We start from the raw sequence: 26,251 nt of genomic DNA on the forward strand, positions 1-26,251 counted from the left end.
AAAGCTGCCTGGTACCCTTGCTACACATCAGAAACAGAGTTCCTTATGTTTGAACTGTAACACTGCGCTGGCTCGCCAGCTCGTTCTTCCTCTGTGCAGTGAGAGTGTGTGCAGAAACCTGTCCACTGAGAAGCTGTAACTTTTCTAGCTGGTAGTGGGCTCCTGGGGACAAGCTTACATAGGGCTAGGCGGGCACCAGGAGTGGGGTCTGGTGAAGCCAGTTGTAGCAGGGTAGCCGAACACAGCACCCAGGAAATTGCTTTTCCTCTGCAATCAGAGGCACTGTGATACAAGCTGAACTACTCTCCTGGTTTGCAGACCTCACCGCTGCATTAGTAGCTGCCAGTCCTACTCAACCTTCAGCTCAGAGAACTTCTCTGTGTCAGATGGAGAGGAGGGGAACACAAGCGATCATTCGAACAGCCCGGATGAGCTTGCCACCAAGCTGGAAGATGAGCTGGCTGAGAAGCTGGAGGACATGTTGTCCCAGACTCCAGAGATCCCCATTGAAATCTCCACCCAGTCTGATGGGCTTTCAGACAAAGAGTGTGCTGTGCGGAGAGTAAAGACTCAGATGTCTCTGGGCAAACTTTGTGCAGATGAACACAGCTGTGAGGTGAGTTGTAAGTTTAGCAATCCTCTCTTCCTTCTATTGAGTAAAAAAAAAAAAAAGTTATGGAAAGGAATCCAAGGGTCAGAAAGTTGGATGACTGCCTAGGAAATGCTGTGGGAGAGGTACTACACCAAAGCAACTGCTTAAACACCCAGTCTTTCTCATACTTGGCCAGATGAGTAGTAGGGGGAAAGCAGCACAAACAAAGCTGAACGTAATTTGCCGGTCAAGATGAGTGTGATATTGGGAGGCCATCGGATTTGCAGTTGCATTAAGTGGGATAAAAAATAGCACATAAAGTAGATAATGAAACGGAAGGGATATAAACTGTCTGCTTCAAACTTATCCATTGTCAGCCTTGCTGACGAAGCTAGAATGATTTTCTTCCTTTTACTGTCTTTCAAGGGAGGGGTAGGGCAGAGCCTGCTGCACCATCTTCTCATTACTCTGTGTTTGATAGTGCTCTGACCAGATATTTTTCTGCTGTCCCCTTGTTGAGAGGAGACAAGTGACCTTTGGTAGGGCGATTGTGTGTTGTTGCTATCTCATGTGCTGCCAATCTCTCCTTCTCTGCTGGTGGTGACCTTTGCCTGTCTGCTGTTACAGATTGGGATGGTGTGGTTCATCTGCAGTGCAGGAATGTTGCTCATGTCTTCCCCTTTCCTTTTGCTTTGCAGAACCCAGCACAGTTTGGAGAATCAGACTGTGACTCTTCTGAAGGGGAGTGTTCTGATGCCACAGTCAGGACCAATAAGCCCTGCAGCTCTGCTACTTGGTAATACAGATCTCCCCCAAAGCTTCCTGATACTGGCATTTTGATTTCCCTGAGATTCCACTTCATTCCCCTTCATCACACTTTACAGGAAGAGAAGATGCTTCTCCTTCCCACCCCAGGAGTGATTTGCAATAACCCGAATCTCTGGAAAATGTCCAAATGAAATTAATTCTCTTTGAGCATTTCAATCAAGAATGGCAGGGATGTATTTTATTGAATAATCTAGTTACTGTAACATGGATATTTATTTTTTTGACATTTTAACACTTTTTACTGTAAAGAGTGGATTGTATTTATAGACACACAGACTTGTTGCAAAAAAAAAAAGTTCAGAAAGCAAGCACATTACAGAGAAACATCCTGGGAGTCCTGCCTGGACAGCTTTGTGTACAAACGTGGGGGGATTCTCTTGCTGCTTTCACAGGGGACCAGGCCTTGTGGCCCTGAAGATTGGAGAACAGATCAAGAAAACTAAACCACTCAGTCTTATCAAATGAGGAAGCATAAAAAGACCTTACTATAGGGTAACCTGTGAACAAAGCGTATTCAGTATAACCAGCTGGGTCAATTTTAATCAGAAGGTGGACATGTTCCTGGAGAAAATTGGTACCGAGGTGCTAACATCCAGGGTCTTCTGAGTTGATACATCCCCAGGAATGTAATAGTGGGTTTTATTTTAAGGATTTTTAGTTTCTTTTTTTTAATCAGCATTTTGTTGTGAGATCCTGCAAATGTATTCTAACCTCGTCCTCTTGAGAATTGGTATAAGAGCACTTCTTAACATCGTCCTTGCTTCATTCTGGCAGTGTCGATCTCCAGTTCAGCAGGGAAACCTCTTCAGATGCAGTGTGCCATTTCCCAGTTTACTTCCTCCTCTTACCTCCTGTCTGTTTCAGTCAGTCAAAGAAATCAATCAAATCAGTGTTGGAAAAGCAAGAACTTGCAAACCATGGAAAGCACATCTGCAGAACCTAAGCACTCTTCTGGGGAGGAAACTGGAGATGCCTGTACTGGACTTGGAGAAGCAGTCTCTCACCTACAACAGCATCGATAACCAGCAGAGAGCTGTGTGTTGAGGGGGAAGACTGGGAATCACTGGCCGAGATAAGAGCATCAGCCCTGCTCTGTCTCCTTATTCACTATACATTCTTGCAAGCATTAACAACTGCCTGCCCTTCATGTCAGGCTTTGTGCAAAACGGGTTGCACAGGTAATCTTGATGGTGGCTGTGGCACAGCTGTGTCTCAGGTGTACCCTGAGGCCTCTGTTTCTCCTTCAAGCTGAAACTCTGCAGGTGAAAGCGAGGATAGTACTGGTATGTGACAGGCCGAGGCATTGGCAGATGAGAAAAATTTGTTTTCTGATAGAACTCATAGTGCCTTCCCTTCAAACACTACTCTTCTAAATCAATATTTAAAGAGAACAAAAATGATAGAGCACGTTTTCCCCCCACCTTAGCTGATGTCCCCCTGCAAGAGCTTTCACTCTGCCCTTCCTAGCGTGCTGGCTGGTGCAGCTGTGCCACCTGTGTGTGGTGCACAGCTGCACTGCTGGGTGCTGCTCTGCAGACTGGCACACCAGCCTGAGATGAACGGCAGGAATGGACCATGGACAGGTACTTCTGTTGCTTTGTTTGTTTACATTTTATGTTAAAATATTGATTTGAATTTAACTGTGGTAATTTATAGCCTCATGGCACAATGAAGGAAAATGTCTTACTTATACAGAGAGCAGTATTGTATGAGTTAAATTATCCCATATTTTTAAATTTTTGTAGCTGGACTACACACAGATCTTAAGTTATGATGTTATTTTATTATTTATTATCATTTGTGTCGATCAGAAGGTTGGTTTCACCGCTAGCACAATTGTAATCTGTTTGTGTGATGTTACCTTCTCCCTGGTCGCTGGGGGGGGATGGGAGCAGAGCTGGGCTCAGTGGCTGTCAGTAGCCGCCGCCTCTTGTGATTTCCAAGGATGCTGTTATACCGCGGCAGAGAACCTGTCAAGGCTGGTCCAAGAGGCATGGATGCAGTCAGCTCCCTGGGCCCTGTGATACTGCTCGTGGTCAATGCTGCAATTTGCTTGTGTTGCCGGTGGAGTTGGCAGCCCCTGAGCTGGTGGGGAATGGTGATCAGGGAGCGAGTGGCTTTTGAATTGATCACAAAGTGAATAACCATCACAAGATCCCCTGGCAAGAGCATCCGAAAGGACAAGCAGAGAGGAAGGCAATTGCTCTGGGCAGCAGGTGCGAGATCAGGGGTGGCCAGCAGTGGATCCACATGATGGATCACTTGTGCAGGACCAAACAGGCTGCTGGAGAGGAGAGGGAGCGACCAGCTCACCCCTGCCTGCAGCAGCAATACTCAGCTCTGGGTGGAGGCAGAATGCGGAGGGGAATGCTCTTTTCTGGCTTGTTTCTCGTTTTCTCTCTCTTCCCATCCCTCATTCCTCCTCCCAAATGTTCTCTGTCTCTCGGCCAGTGGCAGGGGGAGGTGGCAGGGCCAGAGAAGGCTTTGCTGTCGTGGTGCAAGAGGGGTTTTGGTGTGGAAGAGGTGGTGCAGATGGTTACTCAGGAGGCTGGGGTGCAGGCGTTTAGCAGTGGAGAACTGTGCGCATGTAACATACGCACACAAAGAGGAAGACCAAACTATTTCATAAAGAGAGGTTGAGAACTACCATTAAATGTCCCCCCCAGCAGAGGATGCCAGGCCTTACGCCCCTGGAGATACTCTGCTGCTCAGATCTGGCAGGCTTCCTGAGCTCCAACAGGCAGGGCTGTTCGCTGCCTCTGGGCAGCGCGATGTCAACCCAGTCCACGGCCCTGCGGTGCGCACTGCCTGCGGGCAGCCCCGGTGTCCTAGCGCGGCCCTACAGCAATAGGCCCAAAGCAGAGCTGCCTCTGGCTCAGGCCTGTCGGAGTCTCCGTGCAGGGACTTAGGTCTGTGGTGGCTCAGTCCCTAACAATAAGATCCCAGAGGGGTTTTGGTAGCTGTGGTCTGCTTAGAGCTCCTCCACCATGTGATGAAGCTCCTCTGGGCTTGTAGAGAAGCGTAGAAGCTTTGATGTATGGGATTTTGGGACTCTTCTGGGCCAGCTGTCCTGGGTGTGTGCTGATTCCTCCCCGTCCTTGCCCGGGGACACGCTGCCCCATTCTGCAGCCTGGAAAAGAGTGCAGAACCCTTCAGGTTGTCTGCTGCCACACTTGGCTCTAGTTTCTTTACATGCCCAGGTCGCTTCTCGTAAATGCTGCCTACTATGCAGCGTCCCTCTGGGACTGCCACTAGGGCTGTCCCCCCTTGCCTAAATGCGTAACCCTGTACCCATGGAGATGTAATCCCAGCCCCCCCCTTGCACACACATCTCGTGCGCTCGGCTGTGTGCGGGCAGGGGTGGCTCAGCAGCCCCCTGCGTTCCTGGGATGGCTGCTGTCAGTTCTGCAGGGGGTTATATAGGCATTTTCCTTAATGAAACCTACCCAGAATTGCACATAGACGTGATCTCCACGTTGCTGTATGGGTGCCTCTGCTACAGTTCCTTGCACTTTCTCTCCTAGCAGGGTATGGGGCTGAGGCATAAATCGGCCTGCTTCCTCCTCGCAGTAAGACTGCATTTGCGGGATGGACGTAAACCATGGGTTCCCTTTTCAGCATCCTGACTACCCTGATCCAGTTCTCATGGCTGCTGACAGCTCCTGAACACTAGCCTAGATTTTCTCCCAGAGCTGAATGTTGCCTTCCCCACTGTCGTGTTAAGTAACCATTTCATCTTGGCCCTGTCCAGTAGTGTTCATCTCTCTCCTCCCTGCTCTGTGGATTCCTGATACAAACTTGATTTTTTTTGTATTGAACAGTGTACAGTGATGGAAACAAGAATGACTATCAAAGCAAACAATGCATGGAATAAAAAGCCAGTGTACTTCAATGCTTCTCAGGCTGGTCTGGTGATCTGGGGATGGTTTCTCTGTACTTTGGGATAATGTCATGAAGCCTTTTAATAACTAGCATGATGTTAGTGAGCAGCTTGTTATTACCCATCTCTGAACACAGCTGAACTGGAACTACTGGGAGCTCCAAGTAGCAGGGCAGAGGTTTGGTTGGACACACGTAGCCTACCAAGTACGCAGATGTCCCCAGGCATTGGCTTTTGCTCTTGTCAGATGAGTGATTTTTGCAATGTGAGCTGGGTGATTGAATCTGCAACCATGACTTCTCACCCTGGTAACCTTGCTGTCGCACTCAGTTCCAACCCTGCTGGTGGGGAACGCTAAAACAGATGAAGCATTCACTCCATCAGCTTCCCGAGTGCTCCAGGGTCTCCCATCTGCCCCCTTCCATGCCAGAAAGTTTACTTTATCCTCTGAGTGGAGGGCAAAGTCATGGAGAGCAGAGCAAGAAGGTGCAAATACCAAAAGCCTAGGGGCATAGTATCATCCCTGGGGGCTACTATTCTCCATCAACTGGGACAGAACCTACTTGCTTATTTGGAAACCTTCTAGTTACACATGAGCAGATGTGTAGGTTTAAAGGTGCTTCTCAAGGACAAATCACTGCCAGCCAGGCACATCCTTTCCTCCCCCCCTCCCCTTTAGTCTTTGTGGGGAGTAGCAGCCACACCTCAGAAGCAATCTCACGTGTTCTGACAAATGAATGATACATACAGGCAGCTCATAGCTGGTCCCAAATCCTGAATGGTTTTGCTGCAGGGTATGCTTCCTTAACATCTGAATGACAGAGGAAGAGTCTTCTACAACTGTGCAAGCTCTCCTACAGAAGGTGCAGGGACCCTGAAACATCATTACTTTTTTCTCAACTTGGTACTTGTACTGCTGCACCTAACAGCACAGAAGTGCATGGTTTGTCATTTTAGGCCAAAAATGCTAAATAGGTCTGGGTTTGAAGAGGGCAGGGGGAGGAGGGCCTGCCTAGAGCTGGGAAATGCTGCTGCTAGAGGGGTGGTGAAAAATAACCAAGGCTTTTGCTGTTGCAGCTCAACACAGCTGCGTGTGCTGTGGATGACTCAGTGCCAAGGGATGAGGCTGGGCAGAAAACCAGCCTGCCTCACTCTCAGAGCAGGCAGCGGCTGTCTGCTGCCACCCCAGTCACACCATCAGGACTAGCGGGGCTTGGTGGGAAGTGTGGGAGCCCAAAGGAAGCCTGTGACTTGGGCTGGTAGGGAGACTGGGGGGAGTGTGGTGCTTGGCCCCTGTGTTCAAGAGCTGGGAGGGAGTTAGGGGTTCTGATTTGCCTTCCTCATGGGATGCTATACTCCTGACTTTTTTTTTTTTTTCTCCATTGCTAATACATTTGCAGTGGGCTGGCAACACCATCAGGCATACTGGAGACACAGGCTGATTTAAAGGAATCAGACAAAGTAACTGAAGTGTACACAAAGCCCCTGTATAGCACTCTCCGTGCAGATACATGCACAGTTAAACATTCATTAAAAATAAGAACCTCACATCTCCTCTTAGATGAGAAGAACGATTAAAAACTGCACTTGTCCTTGGTCCACGGTGGCACTAGAGCATGCAGCATATAACCCGCAGGAACAGAAACCTGCAGCTTTTGTGAGGCAGTTCCCCAACATCTGGGGCACCTGAGCCATCATCACAAGCTCTTTTTGCCATTGAGTAACGGAGCATGCTTGTCTTCATCCAGCTTCAAGTGCTTCTTGCTGTATTTTTTGATGAGGGTCCCTGGTATCAATGCTGCCACAGCCATCACAAGCAGTTTTAGCAGCGTGTCCCAGGAGAAAATGGCATCCAAAGAAGTGATTTGTGACAGAATGGCTCCTGTCTGCACACAGATGAAATTATATGGTGTAAGACCTGAAAGAATCAGAGCAGAAAAAAGCCTGTTAGCATTTCCCCCCCATGTAAAATTAGCTCAAATATGCCCTTGCCCAAGGCCAGACACAGGGGTCTGTGTTCATAACTCAAAGAACGGGGTGCGATTCAAAACTTTGCTGCATCGGTGACGCGCACATATTTGCAAAATGCTCCGAGACCTCAGAGTATAAGGGCAGCATGAAGGCAAACAGTTAAATGGGGCAGAGTCACAGCTATGACCCTGCTGCTCTGCCTTCCCCAGCTCGGCATACTACCCGGGGCTCGGTGACGAGGAGAGAGGCAATGTCACGCTGCCCCCTCCGACAGTCTCCCCAGGCCTTACCGATGAGAACGGATAAGAAGAACTGGGACACAGGGATGTTTAAAATGGGAGCTGAGAGATTCAGAAACCAGTTTGGTGTCATGGGGAACAGCCTCAGGAACAACAAGAAGAAAAATAAGCAGCTCCTGTTTTCTTCTACCTGCCAAGAGAAACATTCCAAAGTATTTCTGCTCTTCAGACAGCAGTAACATCTGAACGTCCACGATACTAAAGTGAATTTAAGTTTTCTTCTAACATACCACAACATCAGTTCAGAACTGATGAAAAGTGGCAACTTTATGTATGTATGGGAGCCTAATGGTGAGCCAGCCCCTTCCACGCAAGCGGTAAAAATGGGATCTAACCTGAATGAGAGATCAGTAAGTCGACAGCAGAACCACCTCCAGCTGTACAATGCAGCACAGGACGGGTGGAGGCAGTTCTGGAGCACAGGGGCTTCCCAATCAATCCATTATCTTACTTCTGATTTCCCTTGGGATCTGGGATTTTCCATGCACCCCCTTTTACAAACAGGCTCTGATTGTATCAGAGGAGGCCCTTAACTGACCCGATGCATGCCCTGCACGTATTCATTTTTTTACTAAGTCAACCCAAAAGGCAGCCCCACCCAGGGGGCATTCTAGATGTCTGCAGAACCAAGCCTGTTCTCACCTTTCTTTGCAGCAGAGCCACTTTATCAGGAAAGTAGTAGATGACGAACTGCTTCCCGAAGGCGCCCGAGAGCAGGTAGCAGAAGGTCGCTCCCACAGACGTTAGGGCCGAGCACAGCACCAGCCCCGTCCACGGCCCGAAGAGCGCTCCCGCCAGAACGTTCTGCCAGGGCACAGCGCCGTGTGAGAGCCCGGGGGCGCCCGCGCCCGCCCCCCGCGGGGCTGCCTCAGCCCGGGGGCTCTGGCTTCGAGGGCATCGGACGGACCCGGCTCCTCCTGCCAGAGCCGCGACTCACCCAGCCAGGCACCGACCTCGCACCCTGCCCCAGCAGGCAGCGCCTGGTGCGGGACTGGGGGCAAAGGGCCCCTCTCAGGCGAACGCACCGGCTCCCGCCCTGCACCCCGCCGGCCCGGCCCGGCCCGGCCCGGCCCAGCCCCGCCGCCGCCCTCCCGCCGGGCGGCCGTACCAGGAGGCTGGAGCCGGGGATGGCGAAGCTCTGCTTGTAGAGGTAGGCGGCGCAGAAGAGGGCCAGCGCCGCGCCCCGGTGCTGCCGCTCGTAGTCCCGCAACGCCTCGGCCAGCTCCCGCAGCTCCTCCAGGTCCGACGGGAACCGCAGCGGCCTGAGCGGGGCGGGGAAGAACACGGGGAGACCCTGAGCACCGGCCCGCCTCGCCCCCCTCACCGCCCCCTCGCCCGCACCCACCTGCGCGTCTGCCCCGCGCTCAGCCGGGCCGACAGCAGCCAGAGGGCGGCCGTGGCGGCCGCGAAGGCGAGGAGCAGCCCGGCCAGCCGCCGCCACATCCCGCGATGGGGCCCGCCGCTGCCGCCCGCCCCGCGGCGGAGCGGGAGGCGCAGGCGCGGGGCGGGGCGGTGCCGTGGGCGGTGCTGTGCTGTGGGCGGTGCCGTGCTGTGGGCGGTGCGGCGCGGTGCTGTGGGAGGGGCGGGGCGGTGCTGTGGGCGGTGCGGTGCGGTGCTGTGGGCGGGGCGGTGCTGTGGGCGGGGCAGCGCGGTGCTGTGGGCGGGGCGCGGCCCCTGGGGGCTCGGCAGGAAGCTCCGCTCCCCTCAGCACGAAGCCGGCTCCAAAAACACGCGACTCCACCATTTTTTTGTCACTTCTACAGCCCCGTTTATAAATCTCTGCGTTGACGCGAAGGCCCCACCACGCTGTCGCTTGGTCTCCACAGAAGGTGCCGAGGGCCTTTCAGGTGAGCCCCCATATGTCTGTGAAAATGTCTGCCGCGGTCAGATGTAACATTCAGAAATAACACATTTGGGTCTTAGCTCCTGCTCCAACATGGGATGGGCTTGAAGGTTTTTTTGGTGTTCTCCATCAGGACAAGGTCGTATCTGCACAGCTGTGGTCTGCATAAAAACAGTCAGCGTGAGCCAAAAGAGAAAAGTCGGCCTTTCTTGTATCATCCCCCGGCAAGTCTCCCAGCGTGCTGGAGGCTTATGTAAAATAAGTCACGTTCTCAAGACAACTTACCGAGGTCAAGGATACCTTGAGCATATTTTCATTCTGTTCAACGTTATCTTTTGCTTTGCCTCACGGAAGAACAAAACGGCAAGCAAACCGAGGTATTGGCTACAGAGTTCACGGTTCCCTTTAAGCCAGTCTACACTCGCATGGCCACCAAATGGGTGGTCCTTCCATCTCCCCTTGCCCACCTGCGTGTTCCTGCTGGTCCCCTGGTGTCAGCGTTAGGGATCGTGCTGCCACTCTGAGCTGAGACCAGGCATTGCTCTGGCTTAGAACTAGCCCAGCCGAAAAGCAGACGAATGCTGAGGCTTTCACCTGGGGCCAAATGAGCGTTAGCCCTGGCACAGGGAAGGAGAGAGGGCAGGACATCCCTCCCTGGGGCAGTGACTGATTACCTGATGGTGTTAAAGTAGTCATGAAACTGTACTCACAGCCTGTGGCAGCCCCTCCTAGGGGAGAGTGGACAGCCTCTGGTGACATGTTTGGGCATTTGTGTCTTTTAAAAGATTAAATGTGGATCTGGGGCTGGAAGTGACTGTGGAGATGTAGAATAGAAGGGGAGTGTCAGTGAGGGGGAGCTGCAGAAGGACTTTGCTTATTAGACATGCACAATCTTTTCCTTAGTCTAAGACTAAGGTAATTGTAGCAGACCTTCATGAACTGCAAAGAAACGTGTTCTGCAGCTGCCCTTTTTTTGCTCCACCCTTCTCACTCTGTGATGTGCAATCCTTGTTTTAACCCAAATTTCAAGCATGGTGTCCACATACTGTCCCTGCACACAAGGTCAGCCTAAGAGATTCTGTACTCGCTGAGCTCAGGCAGAGATCCCCTCCTCCAAAGGTGCCCTAAAAATCAGGGAAGTTTAAGGGTAGGACTGTAGAGCAGACAGAGGTTAACAAGGTGACTGAAGCAGCTGTAGAAATCTCATCAGCAAATGACCTGGTAGGTACCTCATGATGTTGTGGGCAGTAGTCAGTGCTTTGGGGCATAGTGGCCACCAGCTCCCAGTTACTGGAATTCCAGGAGTAAATTAATCTCCCTGTTTGACTGGACATAGAAATTGACTGCGATATAAAATGTGTATTTGGGGTCAGACATCTGTATTTCCCTGACAGCTGCATTTACTTTCAGCCCAGAGTTTGGGCCCGCGCAGCTTCTCTGTAGCTACTCAAAGGTCATTTTCCTGACCAAAGGTTAAAATGTCAGACCACGTCAGAGTCAGACCACTAATTACATGTTTTCAGTACAATAGGACAATCTCTGTGTTCAAATTCAGCTATGGGATTTGTGTGCATGCGCTAAAGACAGAATTTATTCCCAAGATATGTGTGCAAGAATTATCAAATGTGAAATAAATATAATTCTTCCGGGCAAACTCAGCCACGCCAGGCATCTGGGAGATTCATTTACTTCTTTCCAGTCTGCAACAACAGAAATGGTTTGTAAACTTCTGCTTACCTTTCTGGATTTGTAAGCGACCGGAACCTCATTTGGAGAATCCTGAGTTTGAATTTTGGGCCAATGACAGATCCCGTGGAAAACGTCAAGGAAATTCTTTCTACGTTTTCAAAGTCCTGGTCGAATCCCATTAGCAAAGTTATTTGGTTGTACCGCTGAAAGGCTGCAGCTTCTCTAAAGATAAAGCACACAAGGTGTCAGGGAGTCACCAAGGGAATAGCACCATTTTTACTATGTTCATTATAATATTAGAAACAGTGCTGGGCGAGGAGGAGGACTGAACTTACGATTAGTTTCTAATTTACATGAAATGGGTATGGATTCAGGTCTCCAGGTGTGAACCTGCTCAGACGCTTTTGCACTCAGTTATTTGGGGTGGGAGTGGGGACACAGAGGTCTGATTCTGTTTGCTCTGGTCCCAAAGCAGAATCCTGACTGTGATTCTACTTTGAATGTGAGTGGACTAGACCCAAATGATGTTGGTACATGGCTATCTGTGCAGACCTGAGCATGAATCATCCGTGGAGCTTGCAGAATATGTTGCTGTATGTAAAAATCTGGTTGTAACAATGCTGTATGGCTGAGGTAGCTATACAAATGGAAGACTGTACCTTGGGGGTGTTAATGCCGCTAACTAAATTTCTGATAGTTCTTTTGTGGCAAATGCAGCAGAAGTGTCTGTGAAACAATGCAGTGTTGACTGGAATTAACGGCGAGTAATCCAGCTTCTCAGGATAGGAAAATAGCACAGGCTTAAAGACACGAAGCCTCGCAGGGCTGGGGTTTGACCTTGGTCCTTTTTGACAGAGTGGCTGGTTCCACTTCGAGATACGCATGAAAACTGCACCGGTCTTGGTGCAAAAGCAGCAGAGCTGCTCACAAGAACGCTGTGGCCACACGACACATTCTTTATATAGCTGGTTGTATGGCCATAGTTTCAGGTTTCCCTTATGAAGGTGAAGAGTGCAGATGTGACTGGAATTATATCCTGGTTGAAACGCTCAAAATGACTGGCCTTGTTTAAAAGTTTTAGGAGGCCTGACAAATAGGACAAGTTTTAACCTGTCAAAGGTGTTTGCAATGTGCGTGTGTGTGTGCTGCCTGGTGGGCTGTCACACGCTCAGCAGAGCGGCGTGGCCCTGTTGTGCAGCCCCAGGGAGCTATGCAGATTGCTCTGGTGCAAGCAGATACGGCTGAGAGAATATGCAGTTAGAGACACTTGGGGAAACTAGTTGAGCAGGACTTGTTTGGCTGAATTGTGTTTAGATCAATCAGGAATTTGCATGTCCACATAAACACCAGTCATTAATTTGCCTCTCCAAGTGGAATGAATTGATTTGGATGTTACATATTCAGGCCCAGGTTCATCCCAGCTGTCTTGGGCACCTGGCGCTGGGGCAGAACACTCCCAGGAAAGGGAAGGGAAGAGGGGGAGACGTGTGTTCCTCCTGCTGTAGTGGAAGCCTAGGACAGCCGTGCCGCTGGCTGAGACTGTCCGCTTCAGTCCTTGAGATGACTGAGCAGGGTCCAGACAAAAGGCCTGGGCTGTCAGCTGGTGTGCACTGGGGGAGTCTGGGGAAATCACATAGGGCCAGGCAAGCCCTGAGGCATGTGCACGATCAAGTATCAGCAGAGAAATTAAGAGGAGGATATCTTGCCTCCTCCCAGATGCAGTTGTACCAAGTGATTTGCTAATGTTACTGTCTGATGATCTGTAAAACTTACGGATTAACTTTAGATTCTGCCTTCTTCCCAGTTTCATCAGCTAGTACAATGCTGAAGGTGCCTCTTCTGGTGTTTTTGTTCCATGTAATAATATCCACAAAGTAGTGATAAACTGAGGTGAGAGAGAGAAGCGGGGGGCGGTTAGACTCCACACGCTCTGCTTTCCAGCCCGGCTGTGTGCCTGTCTGGGAGCTGAGCTGCAGGTGGAGTATGCCTTTCTCCCATTTGCTCATCTGACACAATCCGTTCGATTTATCTCTAAAATCTCTTTCTGCTTCCTTTGCAGAAATTTCTAACAAAAATATTAAGAGATGTCTGGGAAAGCGCTACAGCAAGGGCTCGCAAGTGGCATGCAAGATGGCCTCTCTGTATGGCTTTCAGCACATCGCTTTTCACTCCGTGCTTTCCCCGTTCATTTTCAGATTGCTTTTTCTTTCTCCTGTCCACCTCTGATGCCTTTAATTTCTGTTCTAAACATCTTTCATTTGTCTTCTCTGTCATGGAGCACAATCGTCTGCTCTTTACTCTGATCTGTAACTCACTGAATTCACTTGCTGACCAGCACTGGAGCTCAGGTCATAATCCCCGCCCATGGCTTGGTATGTTGGCAATCATGAGGGTGAAACCTTTTTTTCACTGATTCCTCCTTGCCTGGGCCCTTTCCCTGTGCCTTTCGCTTTTATCCAAGGTAGCTTTTTTATCTGTTCAGCTCAGAGCATGTCTTTGACTCTCATCGTTCCCACACACCTCTTACTTACAAAAGAGTGGTGTGTTGTTTTGAAACGCAGTTTAGAAACGACCCTTTTATGTTTCATTTGCATGTTCCGAACAAATTTCCTAGCACTGTAAGCAAGATGAGCCTGTTCTTGCACATGTCTAGCGAGTAGCTGGCTTTCACAGCACCAGGCAGGTTCACAGGTAAGGAATGTAATGGCAAGACTGCAGATGGGCACAATTCTATCCAGCAGCCACTGGCTTTGTTTTTAAATGCTGGCTATGATGCCAATAGCAACTAACCATCTCTGCTCGGCTATTGCTGAAGGAGGCAACACACAAAGAAAAGTCATCTCAGAAATCTTAGTCACTTACTACAAAATGGCTCTTTGTCCGCTGTATCAAAAAACATACTTGTCACTGGATGGCTCTGTTGTGTTAAATAGCTTTTCCACTTGTGGGCATAATAACCTATAGATGTCAGTTTGAAAATGAAACAGAGAGTTACTGCACAGGTATATAAGCAACTGAATTGCTGAAAATAACAAAGCAAGTATTTAAGAAATAGTATATTGCTTGCCAGCTGCAAGGTGGTACTGTGACACGTGCTCCCGTACTCTGTAGACTTATACCAGGGCTTAATTTTACTTGTGTAACTAAAGCCAACTGAGTGTCTAAATATGCCTGGTTACTGTTCAGCACTTATTTTAAGATTGATCTTTTTCCACGTCTGATATCCATGGTGAAGAAGGATTTCATTTTGCTGTGCCAATGAAAATCATCCCCTTAGCTTTGCAAGTTCGTTTCTGGAAGTGTCAGGCTTTTTAGCATCAACATTTCAGAAATGGCAGCCTCAAGTTGGTCTGTCACATCCAGGCTGGGACACCTCTTGGGGGTCAGTTACGAAAAAGCAGAATACTCTTTGTTCACCCCTCTGCCATTCCTTTTAGAGTCAAGAGGTGTTTCTGGTGCTGAAAATTTCTTAGAAAAGATTCTGTTTTAGCAAGAATATGCCCCTATCCCTCAAACTCTGCAACTAATGGACTTTAATTCATTGTTTCTCTGACTTTAGTTTAAAGATCCCAAGTCTTGTTTTGGCTTTTCTACTTCAGGTTCAAAGGATTTCTGTTTTAGAAATTTAGAAATTTTCTGTGGATTTCTGTTCTAGATCATAACGTGATGTGACCGTACAAAAAGCAGGGAAATTTCTCAGGCCTCTTTTGCCTGCAGCAGAAGCTTGTACCTCTGCAGAAGTCAAGTAGAGACCAAGTCAAAAACCTCAGTGGAAATAACTTACGTGCTTTTGCACAGCACTGTGTTGTGTTAGTCCTTCAGCAAAACACTTGTCACACACCAATTTACAGTAATGATGGGCAGCTCTGTCAGACATGTGTATTCAGGATGTATTTACATCCCCTGGATCCTTACCTAGGATGGGGCATGGCATAGGCCAAAAAGTTTCACAGCTGGTACATTTGCCATTCCTGTAATTTCTGTACGAGTCACACGGGTATGCAGTGATATTGCAGCTCTGTTTCAGGGATGACATGAACAGGAAAACAGACCTCTGGTGGTCACATTTAAAATACTGCAATCCTTAATCATACATAGGGAAGAAATATTTTGTTAGCAACCACCATGCTTCAGGAAAACCGTATTAATGCACTAGCAAACAAGGGCACACCAGTGGACAGTCACTGACCAGTCTGAACACAACCGATTGCGCTGGGGAGCGCTGGGCTGTGGCAGAACAGTAAGTGGGCACTAGCCTCTCCCTTTGAGTGTGCTCAGCTCTGCCTGTGTCTACTTTACTTTTCTTGTCTTTTTTGGTTTTAAAAACATATTTGTTTGTATTGTTACTGCAGTTCCAGAGGATCCAGCTATGGATCCTACTCCGTCTCAGGTGTTCTCATCTTCTCTCTGAGCTCAGGCCTGACAGGTGGATGTTGATTTTTTTTTTCATTTTGCACATGGCCTTCCATTTTGGTGTAAAAAACTCTTTAGAAAGCCAGAACTAATAAAATGAGTTGTTGCATGAGCAGCAAAATGAGTGAAGCCTCATTTCCTATGGATTTTTGTTTCAGGCTGGTTTCCTATGTAGATTCTCTTGGGTCTGATAAGGGTTAAGTCTGCATTATTGCCTTTTCTCCTGTGAGGTACCTTCTTCACCCAGCTTTCATAAGACCAGTTCTGCTGCTGGGCTGGAAGGCGAAAAAGCTTTCTCTCATTCAAGACTAGGGCTCTACCTGACAGACTGCACTGTCTGTCACTGCCAAGAAAGGCGCATTGGATTCGGTATAACTGCCTTCCCCACGTTCATCTTGAACCTGTTTTCTGAACAGGTTCTTGCCATTGCTAGTCCTTGGGGTTTTGTGTATGTTCTAAGTAATAATAATAAAACAAATACACAGGTTTTCTAAATGTAGTCACAAACTGAAGGCACAAATCTACCTGATGACTTTTTGCACGGAAAATTAATCCCATTTGCATTTGTGATAGAGAGCAGGAGGATCACCCCTGACTCATATGTCTGCCTGGTGCACATCAGCTAAACTCCTGTTACGTCAGTGTGCCACATCAGTGCTGGGAAGAGACTGCTGTCGTGACTTTCCCAGAATATCGTTTTCATGTATTTTCTAAGCAGTGATGATGTTTCTCTGGCCTTCTCCTCTTTTCTGATTGGAAACATTTTGTCAGTGTTAATGCAATTCAAGGAAGAACTGATTACCAGAAAATATTGTCAGTGGACAGCCAGGCTGGTCGGTCCCGCCATTGGGGTAGAAGTCTATGTGGCCTAGTGCTTCTGTGTAACCTAGTCCTGACAAAAGAAAATATCAGGGTTGTGGGGAGGGAATATTAAATTGTAAAATGCAGAAGAAGGAAACATAAGAAACTAGCTGGAAAAAATAATAGTTACTTAGCTCTAGGATGCCTGCCCGTGCAGGAATATTAATGTCATTCATCTATTTAGGCAGCAGGCCAGTTGTGACCCAGCTGTGTCATTGTAGCAATGGTATCAAATACCTAAAATAAGTCTGTCACTGTGTCTGACAGTACAAAATTTGGGTTTTTTGTGTTGCTGTGTGCAGGAGAGGAACAGGGATGTGCAACAGCGGGTATTGCTGTGCTGCTGAAGTCTGAGTTCTTGGAGGGACTGGGAGAAGAGGAGTGGCAGCAATGAGGTGGGAAAGCCAAGTGCCGGGGGTAGGATGCCAGTGGGAGCAGAGCGGAGGGCTTGCATCATGCTGCTGGCCTGGCTGGCGGATGAGAAGACGTGCTGTGCACCGGTTGGGAAAGGAGAGGGCCAAGGAAGATTCCAGATTTGCCTTAGAGGAAAGTTTAGCCCATGGGAGGTGGGATGAAGACTGGAAGCCTCATGCAGGGAGCCACAGGTTGGGGATAACTGATCTGCTGTGCAAGGCATTGAGCTGCGTGACTAGCTTTTGAGATGCTGCATGCTTGGCGGCAGCCTGACCCCGCAGTGCAGCGTTACTGTGAAACTGCTCCAGCAGGATTGTGTGCTGTGGTAGCAACAGGGCACTCCTGCGCCAGTGCCTAAGTCCTTGTACTTCATGGGCCAGGAGGCTGTAATTGCTATAGAACAGCAGCATGTTTTGACATGCAAATAAGACAGCAGCTCCCAAGGGAGTGCTGAGCACAGTGTGGGCAACACAGGACCGCAGAGCCCTTCACAGCACCAGTGAAGGAGACTGCTGTCCTCCTGGGCCAAAGGAGCAAGGATCCCCCAGCACTGCTGCCTACCAGAGCCCCTGCTGTCCTGTGCTCCCCATCAGTCTCTAGGTTTCCTCATAATGGTAAAGAGGAGAAATGTCACATACCATCGGTGTCCGAATGAATGACATCAACAAACTGTGCGTCTGTAGGATCCAGCCTCTCAGTAGGCGGCTTTCCTCTGTACAAGGGGCCTGCTGGGTCAAGGCCTGCAACACAAAACCATGAGCATGACATCCCTTCAGTACTGCGCAGCTCGCTCTGCTCACGGTGAACAGCTATCCTCGAAGCAAAAGGACTGACAGGAAGAAGGGCTTACCTGTGATTCTTCCAAGTGTACCATCAAACATCTGTCCCACAAAGCCAGAGATGTGTGCTCCCAGGCTCACTCCTATCATGTGCAAGGAGTCAAGTGATGCTCCATCAACCTGAGATTTAAAAGTACTCGTGGTCACAGATTTTAGGTACATGAAAGGCATAAAAAATACCAGGAGGAGGAATGTAAATGCATCTCCCTACTTTTCCCACATTTTCCCTTGGTGTGTTCCACTCTGTGTAAATATTCCCCCATTGATAGTCCCGCAGTACAACTAGCAGTCATGTTGAAGGCCCATATCTGAGAGAGCTGTGATGAGAACAGTTCAGGCAATGCTTGTATTTTCCCGGGGCAGTGACTACAAGTGTGGACAGGAACGAGTATTCATGGGCCCCATGAGTACAACTCCAGGTGCCAACATCTGGTTCCTGCAAGGCATTAGCAGACACATCGATCCTAATGATCTGGTGTCATCATTGACTGTGCCTGTGCAACAGCTTAGAGGAGCTGCGAACTGTGGCTGATCCCCATAAGCTGACTTTTGGACATTCAGAAAGTGGAAATAGAGTTTCTATGTATGGGAAAACATACCTGTAGAGTTTTGTATCCAGAAATGTAGAGACTTAGAGTATAAACTGAATATTGCAACAAAATACAATTGTACCAAGTCCAAGGATAGATTTTGGCACTGCAGTATAGCTGCACTTCCAAAAATGAATGCATTCCTTTCTAGGAGTTTCTTTTCCCAGACATCCTGCTGTGTTTAAACAGTTCCTTTGTGCCCTTTACATACAGTGCATCCATGGCTATATCATAGTGTGAACATTCAACTTACCAACATTTCATCGATAAGTTTCTTCAGAATCTCAGCAACTTTCTTGCAGTTTCTGGAAGCATTACTGTAGATGAGAGTTGTTGCCCCCTGGTTCCAGTCCACAAGGATGACGTTCATGTCTTCTACAGAAAGGAGGAGATGTACTAAGTCAGGGATCCAGACTGGGGCAGAGCCTGTGAGTCGGTATCCATGGATGATGAAGGTGGTTTTCTTGGTCACATCTAGATACGTGGAGGATGTTGAATTGAGCTCTTCAGCACAGTTTGGGTTCTGTCTGGTGTAGAGCAGCAGCTTCACTTTCAGGTCTGTCCCTATCAAAGCGTTGCTGATGCTGAGAGCTGTGAATGCAGGACATGTCTCCCCAGGATCTGAAAAGAGCACAGTGTGGCAATCCTGACATTAGCACCAATGCATTTGCTTTGACCTTTTCTACCTGCTAGCCCTGCACAGGTACATAATGTTGTGAGCTCCTCGCCATCATGTTCATGACTGGAGTTACCCTGAAACTTAGGTTTTCTTGCCATGTTGGAACAAAGACAGCAATTGTACCTTCTCAGAGCAGCATTCCTTGAAACAGCACAGTCCTGCTTCCTCTAGCAGCTGGGAGGTGGCATGGACTTTCTCCAAAAATGCCACTAGTGTGAGGAAGGTATTAGAGACTGACAACTAGGATGGCTGCTGTATTGGTTTGAGGGCACACCCAGATGCTCTGGACAGGTTCTAGGGTAAAGAGATATCCTCATGGTTTGTTTGTAACTCCCGCCCGGAGCTGACAGGCTGCAGAGGATCTTGCTGTTGTGAGGGACAGCTCAATGCTTCATTTGTATTTGCAGATGCAGCCTGCTATTTCAGACTGCAAAATGGGACACCCTTTGACTGCATGAGATACGTTACTGCTATTGCTTTCTACACAACTGAGGAGTAACTGAATTTTATGTAACTGCTGCTTTATGGGACAGTCTCCGCCATTTGAAAGCCTGTCTTTGTTCCTCGCTCTTCCAGCAGAACACCAGCTGAGCCTTCAGAGTCCAATACAATCTTCAACAGGACACTGGCAGGGAATGGAATAACTGTCTCCAGACAGACACTGCTTATGAAGGCCCTCCCAGGTTTTGTAGCCTCTTCCTGGCTTACACCTTTCCCCCAAATCCCCTTAATCTTATTGAAGAACTTTGTGGGAGAGAGCGTCTCTCTCACACATACGCGCTGGGATGCAATAATTGTTCAGGCTGCAGTTGCCAGAGAAATCTTCCTGATCTTTGTTGCTTAAAGGGCTGTGCAGTAGGTAGAAGGGTTTAGAAAACCTGCAGCTGTAAGCTAATTGTGCTCTAGCAAATCTCCAATTCTCTGTGCATTTTAATTTCTAAATGATGAGACTCTCTCAGTTTCTACGAGCAACTTTCCCTTTTCTCCTCCTATGGAAATCAGGAGCATGAGAATGATATAAATGCTATGTGCCCAGCACATAAAATAATCTGCTCAGTTGCCATAGTTCTGCTAATTACTTTGTAGAAGCCCTAGGAGCTCCAGAAATAAAAGTTAATAGGCTAAAAGGATGTTGCAGTTAAGTCCAACTGGATATTTTAAATTGCTACCATAAATTCAGAAATAAACTTTAACATCTGAAATCCATGGCGTCCTTCCTGTATAAAGTGTATGGTAAAATATGAATAGTGGGACAGGAGTGGTGGAAAATGAGCCCTCAGCCAGGCCCAGTGAACATCAGTTGAAATTTGAATTGAGGGTGTTCTGCCTCCGTAATGCTTCAGTCAGGGCTCCCAGGGGCAGTGTGACTCCGGGCCCTGCTTGCAAGAGTAAAGGTGACCTGGGTGGCTGTCTCCTGACCAGCTTGCTCTCACCTCGTTCTTACAGTGCCAAGATGCTCCAGAGAAACAGGAGGAAGAGTTCTCCTATGACACTGCTCATGTGGAGATATCAAAGTAACCAGCAGAGAAGAGGTATCATTTTTTGCTGATGTACACCAGCATACACAGTGATACTCAATGACTGTCCTCTAGGTGCTACTGCAACATAAAAAAACCCAATTATATTTATTTTTTACTAATAACTAGAAATTGTTTTAGTTATTGTGTAGTATTATTATATAGTATTGTTAATCATCTTTACTGCCACTGAAGCTGTAGTAATACAGGCAGAAATGCCAGGCAAGAATTACTTCTGGATGGTGCAAGATTGCACTGATTGCTTAATTTGTTTCTGTTATCTCCTGCATTGTGCTGAGACTTGCCCAGAGGAGCACTATGTTTGTCAGCAGAACAGCCCAAACATTCTGGTAAAGAAGAGCTTTTAAAGAGCTGATCGGCATTTGCTAATACCTAACACAGGAATTGTTTAAAAAGCCTTGTTATAGCTGCACCAAGTCTGTTAGATTTGTTCTATTTTGATTAACAAAATCAGATCAGTGCTAATAGTGGGGGAAAACCTGCCAGCTTCTCTTCTGGCAGGCTGGTGCATATCCCAGACTCATCCACCATGTGTTACAAAAGCTGACACATGAGGACAGCCAGTTATCCTGGCTTTGCTCTTCATTCTGATAAGCACAGTGAATCCTACCCAAATGGCTGGAAGTGTCTTTGAAACTCCAACAGGATTTCTTGATGGGGCAAGAGGCTTATTGAGATTAACTCTGCGAGCAAATAAGTGATGTGGAAACTCACAGCCTGGCACTGTACTTAACCCATGTCCAACAGACCACTTCCCTCCAGAAAAGGTGAATAAATGTGGCAATTAACCCAGTGTCCCGTTAACTTTCTCCCAGGCTTGTCTTGGCTATTAGCTTGCTGAACAGCCTCAGGCAATTCACTTTGCTCCCTCTGCTCAGTTTTCTGGTATGTAAAATGGGATGGCAAACAGCAGTTTCCTGGGCAAGGTGCTCTGACCTCTCAGCACCCGTATCAGGGGGCATACCGATCTGTTAAACCGATGTTCCTACGCGGGAGCTGGGCATCTTTTGTCTCGAGCTTGCGATCAGCCTCTGAGGCGCTACTGCAGTAGGAGGGGCACCTTCAGGGGTGTGTGGGTGTGTGGGTGTGCGTGTGTGTAAAAGTTATATACTCCCAGGTGGGAGTGTTGTGTTCATGAGAATGCTCCAGGCAGACTCTGTGGTATTTACTGCAGTCAGTGCTCCTTAAGGCCTGCATTCCCCTGGTCTCTCTTATTCCTTTCTCGGACACGGTGTGTGGAGGCTTTTTCTTCCTTCAGTCCTGGATGTTCACCCTATAGACAGGCAGGGTTTGCAATAGTGGCATTTGGGGGCTGTGATCTTGAGGCCATCTGCATGAATAGAGTAGCAGCTGAGTTTTTTTAACTCCACCAGTCTGTCCTCTTGCAAAGTGAAGTTCCAACAGATTTTCACTTCCATGGGTCAGTGGTCACTTGGTCAGATTTGTAGTTGTCCTAGCTGTCATCCTCAGGAGGCTATATTGCCACGCAGAGCCTGCGAAGGGGGCTGCCCACCCAGTCAACACGTTGCGTGGACCTCAGATAAATGTGTTGCTGCTTCTGCGTCTGTCTGCAGTTCCACTGACACTCAAAACACTGTCGCCTCGCCTGGGCTTTTTACAGTGTGTTTCAACAGACTGGTCTTACACATCAATAATGAAGTCTTCAGCTTTAAGCACACTTCACTTCCACACAGCAAATCTCAGCAGCATTATTGAAGAATTCCATCACTTTTCCACAGAGAGAGTGTGCCCTCTACCTCTTATAACGGTCTTCAGTGTCTCACTGGGTTTCCTTCGTGCTTTTTCACACAATTCTCTTTTTCCACTTACTACTACATTTCCTACAGCATATTTAACAAACTAAGCAAAATGCGACCCCAAGATTACTCCAGAGAACCTGATGAAATACAAGTTAGTATTTATAAGAATACTTTTTTTTTTTTTTTAATCCTGTTTGTTTTCCCTACAAAGCAGAGAGCTATAACTTGACTTGCTCCCATGTGTATGCTAACACAAGGCAGTACATTTGTTTATTGTTACACAGGTTGATTCTTGATAGGGCTGTGAGGATATCAAATGAAGGTTATTGTTCATAAATGGCAATTCATCCTTTGCGTCTGTCATATAAAACACTGCTGAAAAGAAATCATTCTTCTCGGAAGATTTCAAATGACATTTTCAGTGTCGGTGGATAGTACTTATATAAGAGAAATGTTTGCAAAGTGAGGAAAAGATAATAAAAATGACTTCTGGTTTTACATTTGGAACTCTGAGAGCTGACGACATTCATGTAACCAGTATTATTTACTTTGCCAAAATAAATAATGTTAGCGAAAAACCCTACACAGTAACAGTAAATGCAGAGGGTAGATATATTAACGTTTCTGCAAAGCACAGAAAACATGTTATATTTGCCAAAACATTCAAAACACATGGTTGATTCTTACCTGTTTTCACCCCATACAAAAGGTAGATGAACACGACACACAGCCTCAGCATATGGACTTCCACATGGAACTTATAGGTAAAAGATTTTAAGGATCCCACCATTTCTTTGGCATGTGTCTGCTCGCTCTGACAACAGTTTGCTCTCCTTTTCTGCCAGTAACAGTAGGTGTGGTGAAAGGAGGAAGTTACCAGCCAAGAAATTAAGACCAGTCTTTAGTTATACAACTAAAGCTTCTTCTTCAAAAGGTGGGGCACCTTCTATTCTACCATGTTTCCTTATTTTAAATATAGTTTGCCCTGGGGAATGACTAATCAAAGACACAAACAGTTTGGTATCACACTGCAAGCAGCAATTTGACTACATGTGTTGAAACTAAGGAAATTATTGCATGTCTATTTGTCTTTTGCAAAGAATGTCAAAAGGCAGCAAAGAACATCGGTGTCACTGCAAGTCTGATAAGCATCTGGGCAGGGCCAGCGCTTGGTTTTGCAGGGCCCTACGTTGGTAGCATTCATGACGATCCCTTCTCTCCCATGTCCCTCTGGCTTGCCTGAGCGCTGTGTCCCAGCATCCCTCCTAACCTACGAGATCACAGCTCAGGCAGGAGGCAGATGCACAGCATGATGTTGTGACAAAGGGAAGGTACCAGTTTGAGTCAACCTGGGTCTCCATTGGTGTATTGGGTTTGCATGGCAAGGTTTTGCTAGCGGGGTGGCTTCTGTGAGAAGCCGCTAGAAGCTTCCCCTTTGTCCGATAGAGCAATTGCCAGCCGGATCCAAGATGGACCCGCCGCTGGCCAAGGCTGAGCCCATCAGTGACGGTAGTAAGCGCCTCTGTGATAACATATTTAAGAAGGGGGGAAAAAAACTGTGCAACAGCAGCCAGAGAGAGGAGTGAGAATACGTGAGAGGAGCAGCCCTGCAGACACCCAGGTCAGGGAAGAAGGAGGGGGAGGAGGTGCTCCAGGCGCCGGAGCAGAGATTCCCCTGCAGCCCATGGTGAAGACCATGGTGAGGCAGGCTGTGCCCCTGCAGCCCATGGAGGTTAATGGTGGGGCAGATATCTACCTGCAGCTTGTGGAGGACCCCACGCTGGAGCAGGTGGATGCCCGAAGGAGGCTGTGACGCTGTGGGAAGCCCATGCTGGAACAGGCTCCTGGCAGGACCTGTGGACCCGTGGAGAGAGGAGCCCATGCTGGAGCAGGTTTGCTGGCCGGACTTGTGACCCCATAGGGGACCCACACTGGCGCAGTCTGTTCCTGAAGAACTGCACCCCATGGAAAGAACCCACGCTGGAGCAGTTCGTGAAGAAATGCAGCCCGTGGGAAGGACTCATGTTGGAGAAGTTCATGGAGGACTGTCCCCCATGGGAAGGAGCCCACGCTGGAGCAGGGGAAGAGTGTGAGGAGTCCTCCCCCCGAGGAGGAAGGAGCAGCAGAGACAGCGCATGATGAATGGTCTGCAACCCCCATTCCCATCCCCCTGTGCCGCTGGGGGGAGGAGGTAGAGAAAATTTGGAGTAAAGTTAAGCCCGGGAAGAAGGGAGGGGTGGGGGGAAGGTAGTTTTTTAAGATTTGGTCTTATTTCTCATTATCCTACTCTGATTTGATTGGTAAAAAATTAAACTAATTTCCCCAAGTTGAGTCTGTTTTGCCCGTGACAGTACTTGGAGATTGATCTCCCTGTCCTTATCTCGACCCAGGAGCTTTTCCTTGTATTTCCTGTCCCCCATCCAGCTGAGGAGGGGAGTGATAGAGCAGCTTTGGTGGACACCTGGCATCCTGCCAGGTTCAACCCACCACAACTGGGCTGCCAAGCAACTGCTGTCTTGGATGACAATCGTACATTTGGTATCCCCACCACGTTTTCTTGCAGACCTGCTGGAACCTCATGAATCCAGCTCTACTTCAAGTAAGAAAGGCTTGGTTTTCTCCCTGCTGGACAGGAGGAAGAAGATGGCAGATGCAAAGACAACTGTCACGGTCCAGAAAGGAAGTCTGAAATGGGAGCTGGAAGATCTAGTGGCAAAATTGGAAAGATGAGGGTGGGGGGGAGTTTGTAAAGGGGTGAGAGAGGGGAGGGGAAGAGAGAACAGGGATGGTTGCGGGATAGAAGCTGTGTGGTAGCTTTGCCTAATGTTTTCTTTGCAAATTCTTCTAACGTAGGCCAGGGAAAGGGAACATGGGGAGGATCAGAAACACCTCATTAAGCACAGGCTCTGCTTTTTCCCCCTGGTGATGATCCAATGAGGAGCTGAACTATTACAGTTCCCAGCTGCATAGCTGTTTCTTTGGTCCATGCTGTACATACTAAGCTTTTTGACTTTGCTAATTCTTGGGTTAATCCTTAACTCTGCCTGCTGGCTGTCTGCAGCTCCTTCTTGTTCAGACAAGTGCGTGCTGCTTGTCTCGGAGCAGGCACGGCTTACACCTCAGACAGAGGAGCGCACCCAGCAACACACGTGATTTTTTTCACAAGCACCTGGAGGTCTCCATCCTCACACAGCTCAGCAATCACAGTCTCAGAGGACACATGACGTGCTGTGATTCCATTGGGTAATCACACAGGCAAAAGTTGGGTTTTGTTATTTTGAAGAGGATAAACATTGAGAAAAAAGATGAAAAAACTTCTAGGGAGTCTAGAAGCTGCAAGCTCCAGGAAAGTGCTTTTTCTGATGCATTGGCAAAAGAAAATAATTTGAAACATTGTTTTCCTTCCAGTTCCTTTCTCACCTCTACCAGTAATCCTAAACTCTGTCAAAATATTTTCTCCTTAGCAAGTTCTGCCAGTGGTGCGAAGGAATCGGTCCAACAGTGAAACATGCAAGATGAACAGAAGGCTTTTACCTATTGCAAAAGACATTTGAGGATCAGAGATAAAATGAGATAAAGAAATCAAGAGGGCCTTGCCATTCTTCTCAGCACAAAAAGGAAACAATTTCTTGCCTGAAGCTAAGTCCCACTTGTTTCTTTTCCCCATTGCTTTCCTCAGATTTCTGTTTCTCACCTGAGACAGCTCATCCAAGTGGCTATCAGTTCAACAGGTGGTACACAGGGACGGGCACGCTCTTCCTTGTAACTCTAAATCATCGCTCAAAAGACAACGATTTTGAGTAACCACCATTTTAGCATAAATTAGACTGTTTACAGTACGTATTGGCAAACATACCCAGGATGTCAGCACTGGAAATGCTGTCCACCGCCACCATCAACTCCTGAGATGAGGAGTTCAAATAACCACCTGTGTTTCCAGATTACTTGAATCCTATTGACCAGTCTTTCATGTCTGCCCCACACAACCTTCCTCAGCCACACACTAGTTAAAGATGGTAACAACTGACTTATGGTTACTTGTTTTCTGTACACTG

The 26,251-nt window shown here is 48.0% G+C and overlaps 3 protein-coding genes across 12 annotated transcripts in view; 1 reads left to right on the forward strand and 2 right to left on the reverse strand.

Annotated features, from left to right (window-relative positions):
- The window catches only part of MAP3K13 (mitogen-activated protein kinase kinase kinase 13), an 84,035-nt gene extending 78,723 nt beyond the window's left edge, over positions 1-5,312 (forward strand). For 9 of the 10 annotated variants that reach the window (XM_087739693.1, XM_087739690.1, XM_087739691.1 and 6 more), the window contains 3 exons: positions 319-616; positions 1,291-1,388; positions 1,477-5,312. In XM_087739693.1, coding sequence (XP_087595819.1) covers positions 319-616; positions 1,291-1,388; positions 1,477-1,513 — 433 coding nt within the window. In that variant the 3' untranslated portion in view covers positions 1,514-5,312. Of the gene's footprint in view, positions 1-318; positions 617-1,290 lie in introns of all 10 variants that reach the window. The other variant, XM_087739697.1, reaches the window with a different exon arrangement.
- A 1,459-nt stretch (positions 5,313-6,771) lies between these two features.
- TMEM41A (transmembrane protein 41A) lies at positions 6,772-9,077 on the reverse strand. The gene is made up of 5 exons (XM_087739699.1): positions 8,916-9,077; positions 8,679-8,832; positions 8,213-8,374; positions 7,562-7,700; positions 6,772-7,218 (listed from the first exon to the last, which is right to left on the reverse strand). The coding sequence occupies exons 1-5, from the start codon at positions 9,011-9,013 to the stop codon at positions 6,998-7,000; spliced, it is 774 nt and encodes a 257-aa protein (XP_087595825.1). The 5' UTR covers positions 9,014-9,077; the 3' UTR covers positions 6,772-6,997.
- A 361-nt stretch (positions 9,078-9,438) lies between these two features.
- LIPH (lipase H) lies at positions 9,439-26,202 on the reverse strand. The gene is made up of 10 exons (XM_009462820.2): positions 22,884-26,202; positions 18,473-18,840; positions 17,641-17,749; positions 17,429-17,530; positions 16,318-16,407; positions 15,018-15,185; positions 13,965-14,060; positions 12,876-12,987; positions 11,151-11,324; positions 9,439-9,574 (listed from the first exon to the last, which is right to left on the reverse strand). The coding sequence occupies exons 1-10, from the start codon at positions 22,984-22,986 to the stop codon at positions 9,490-9,492; spliced, it is 1,407 nt and encodes a 468-aa protein (XP_009461095.2). The 5' UTR covers positions 22,987-26,202; the 3' UTR covers positions 9,439-9,489.
- Between the last annotated feature and the right edge of the window lie 49 nt (positions 26,203-26,251).

This window comes from Nipponia nippon, unplaced genomic scaffold (genome assembly GCF_047370975.1).
Source record: "Nipponia nippon isolate SJK-2023a ecotype South Korea unplaced genomic scaffold, ASM4737097v1 scaffold_7, whole genome shotgun sequence".
NCBI classification, from domain to species: domain Eukaryota; kingdom Metazoa; phylum Chordata; class Aves; order Pelecaniformes; family Threskiornithidae; genus Nipponia; species Nipponia nippon.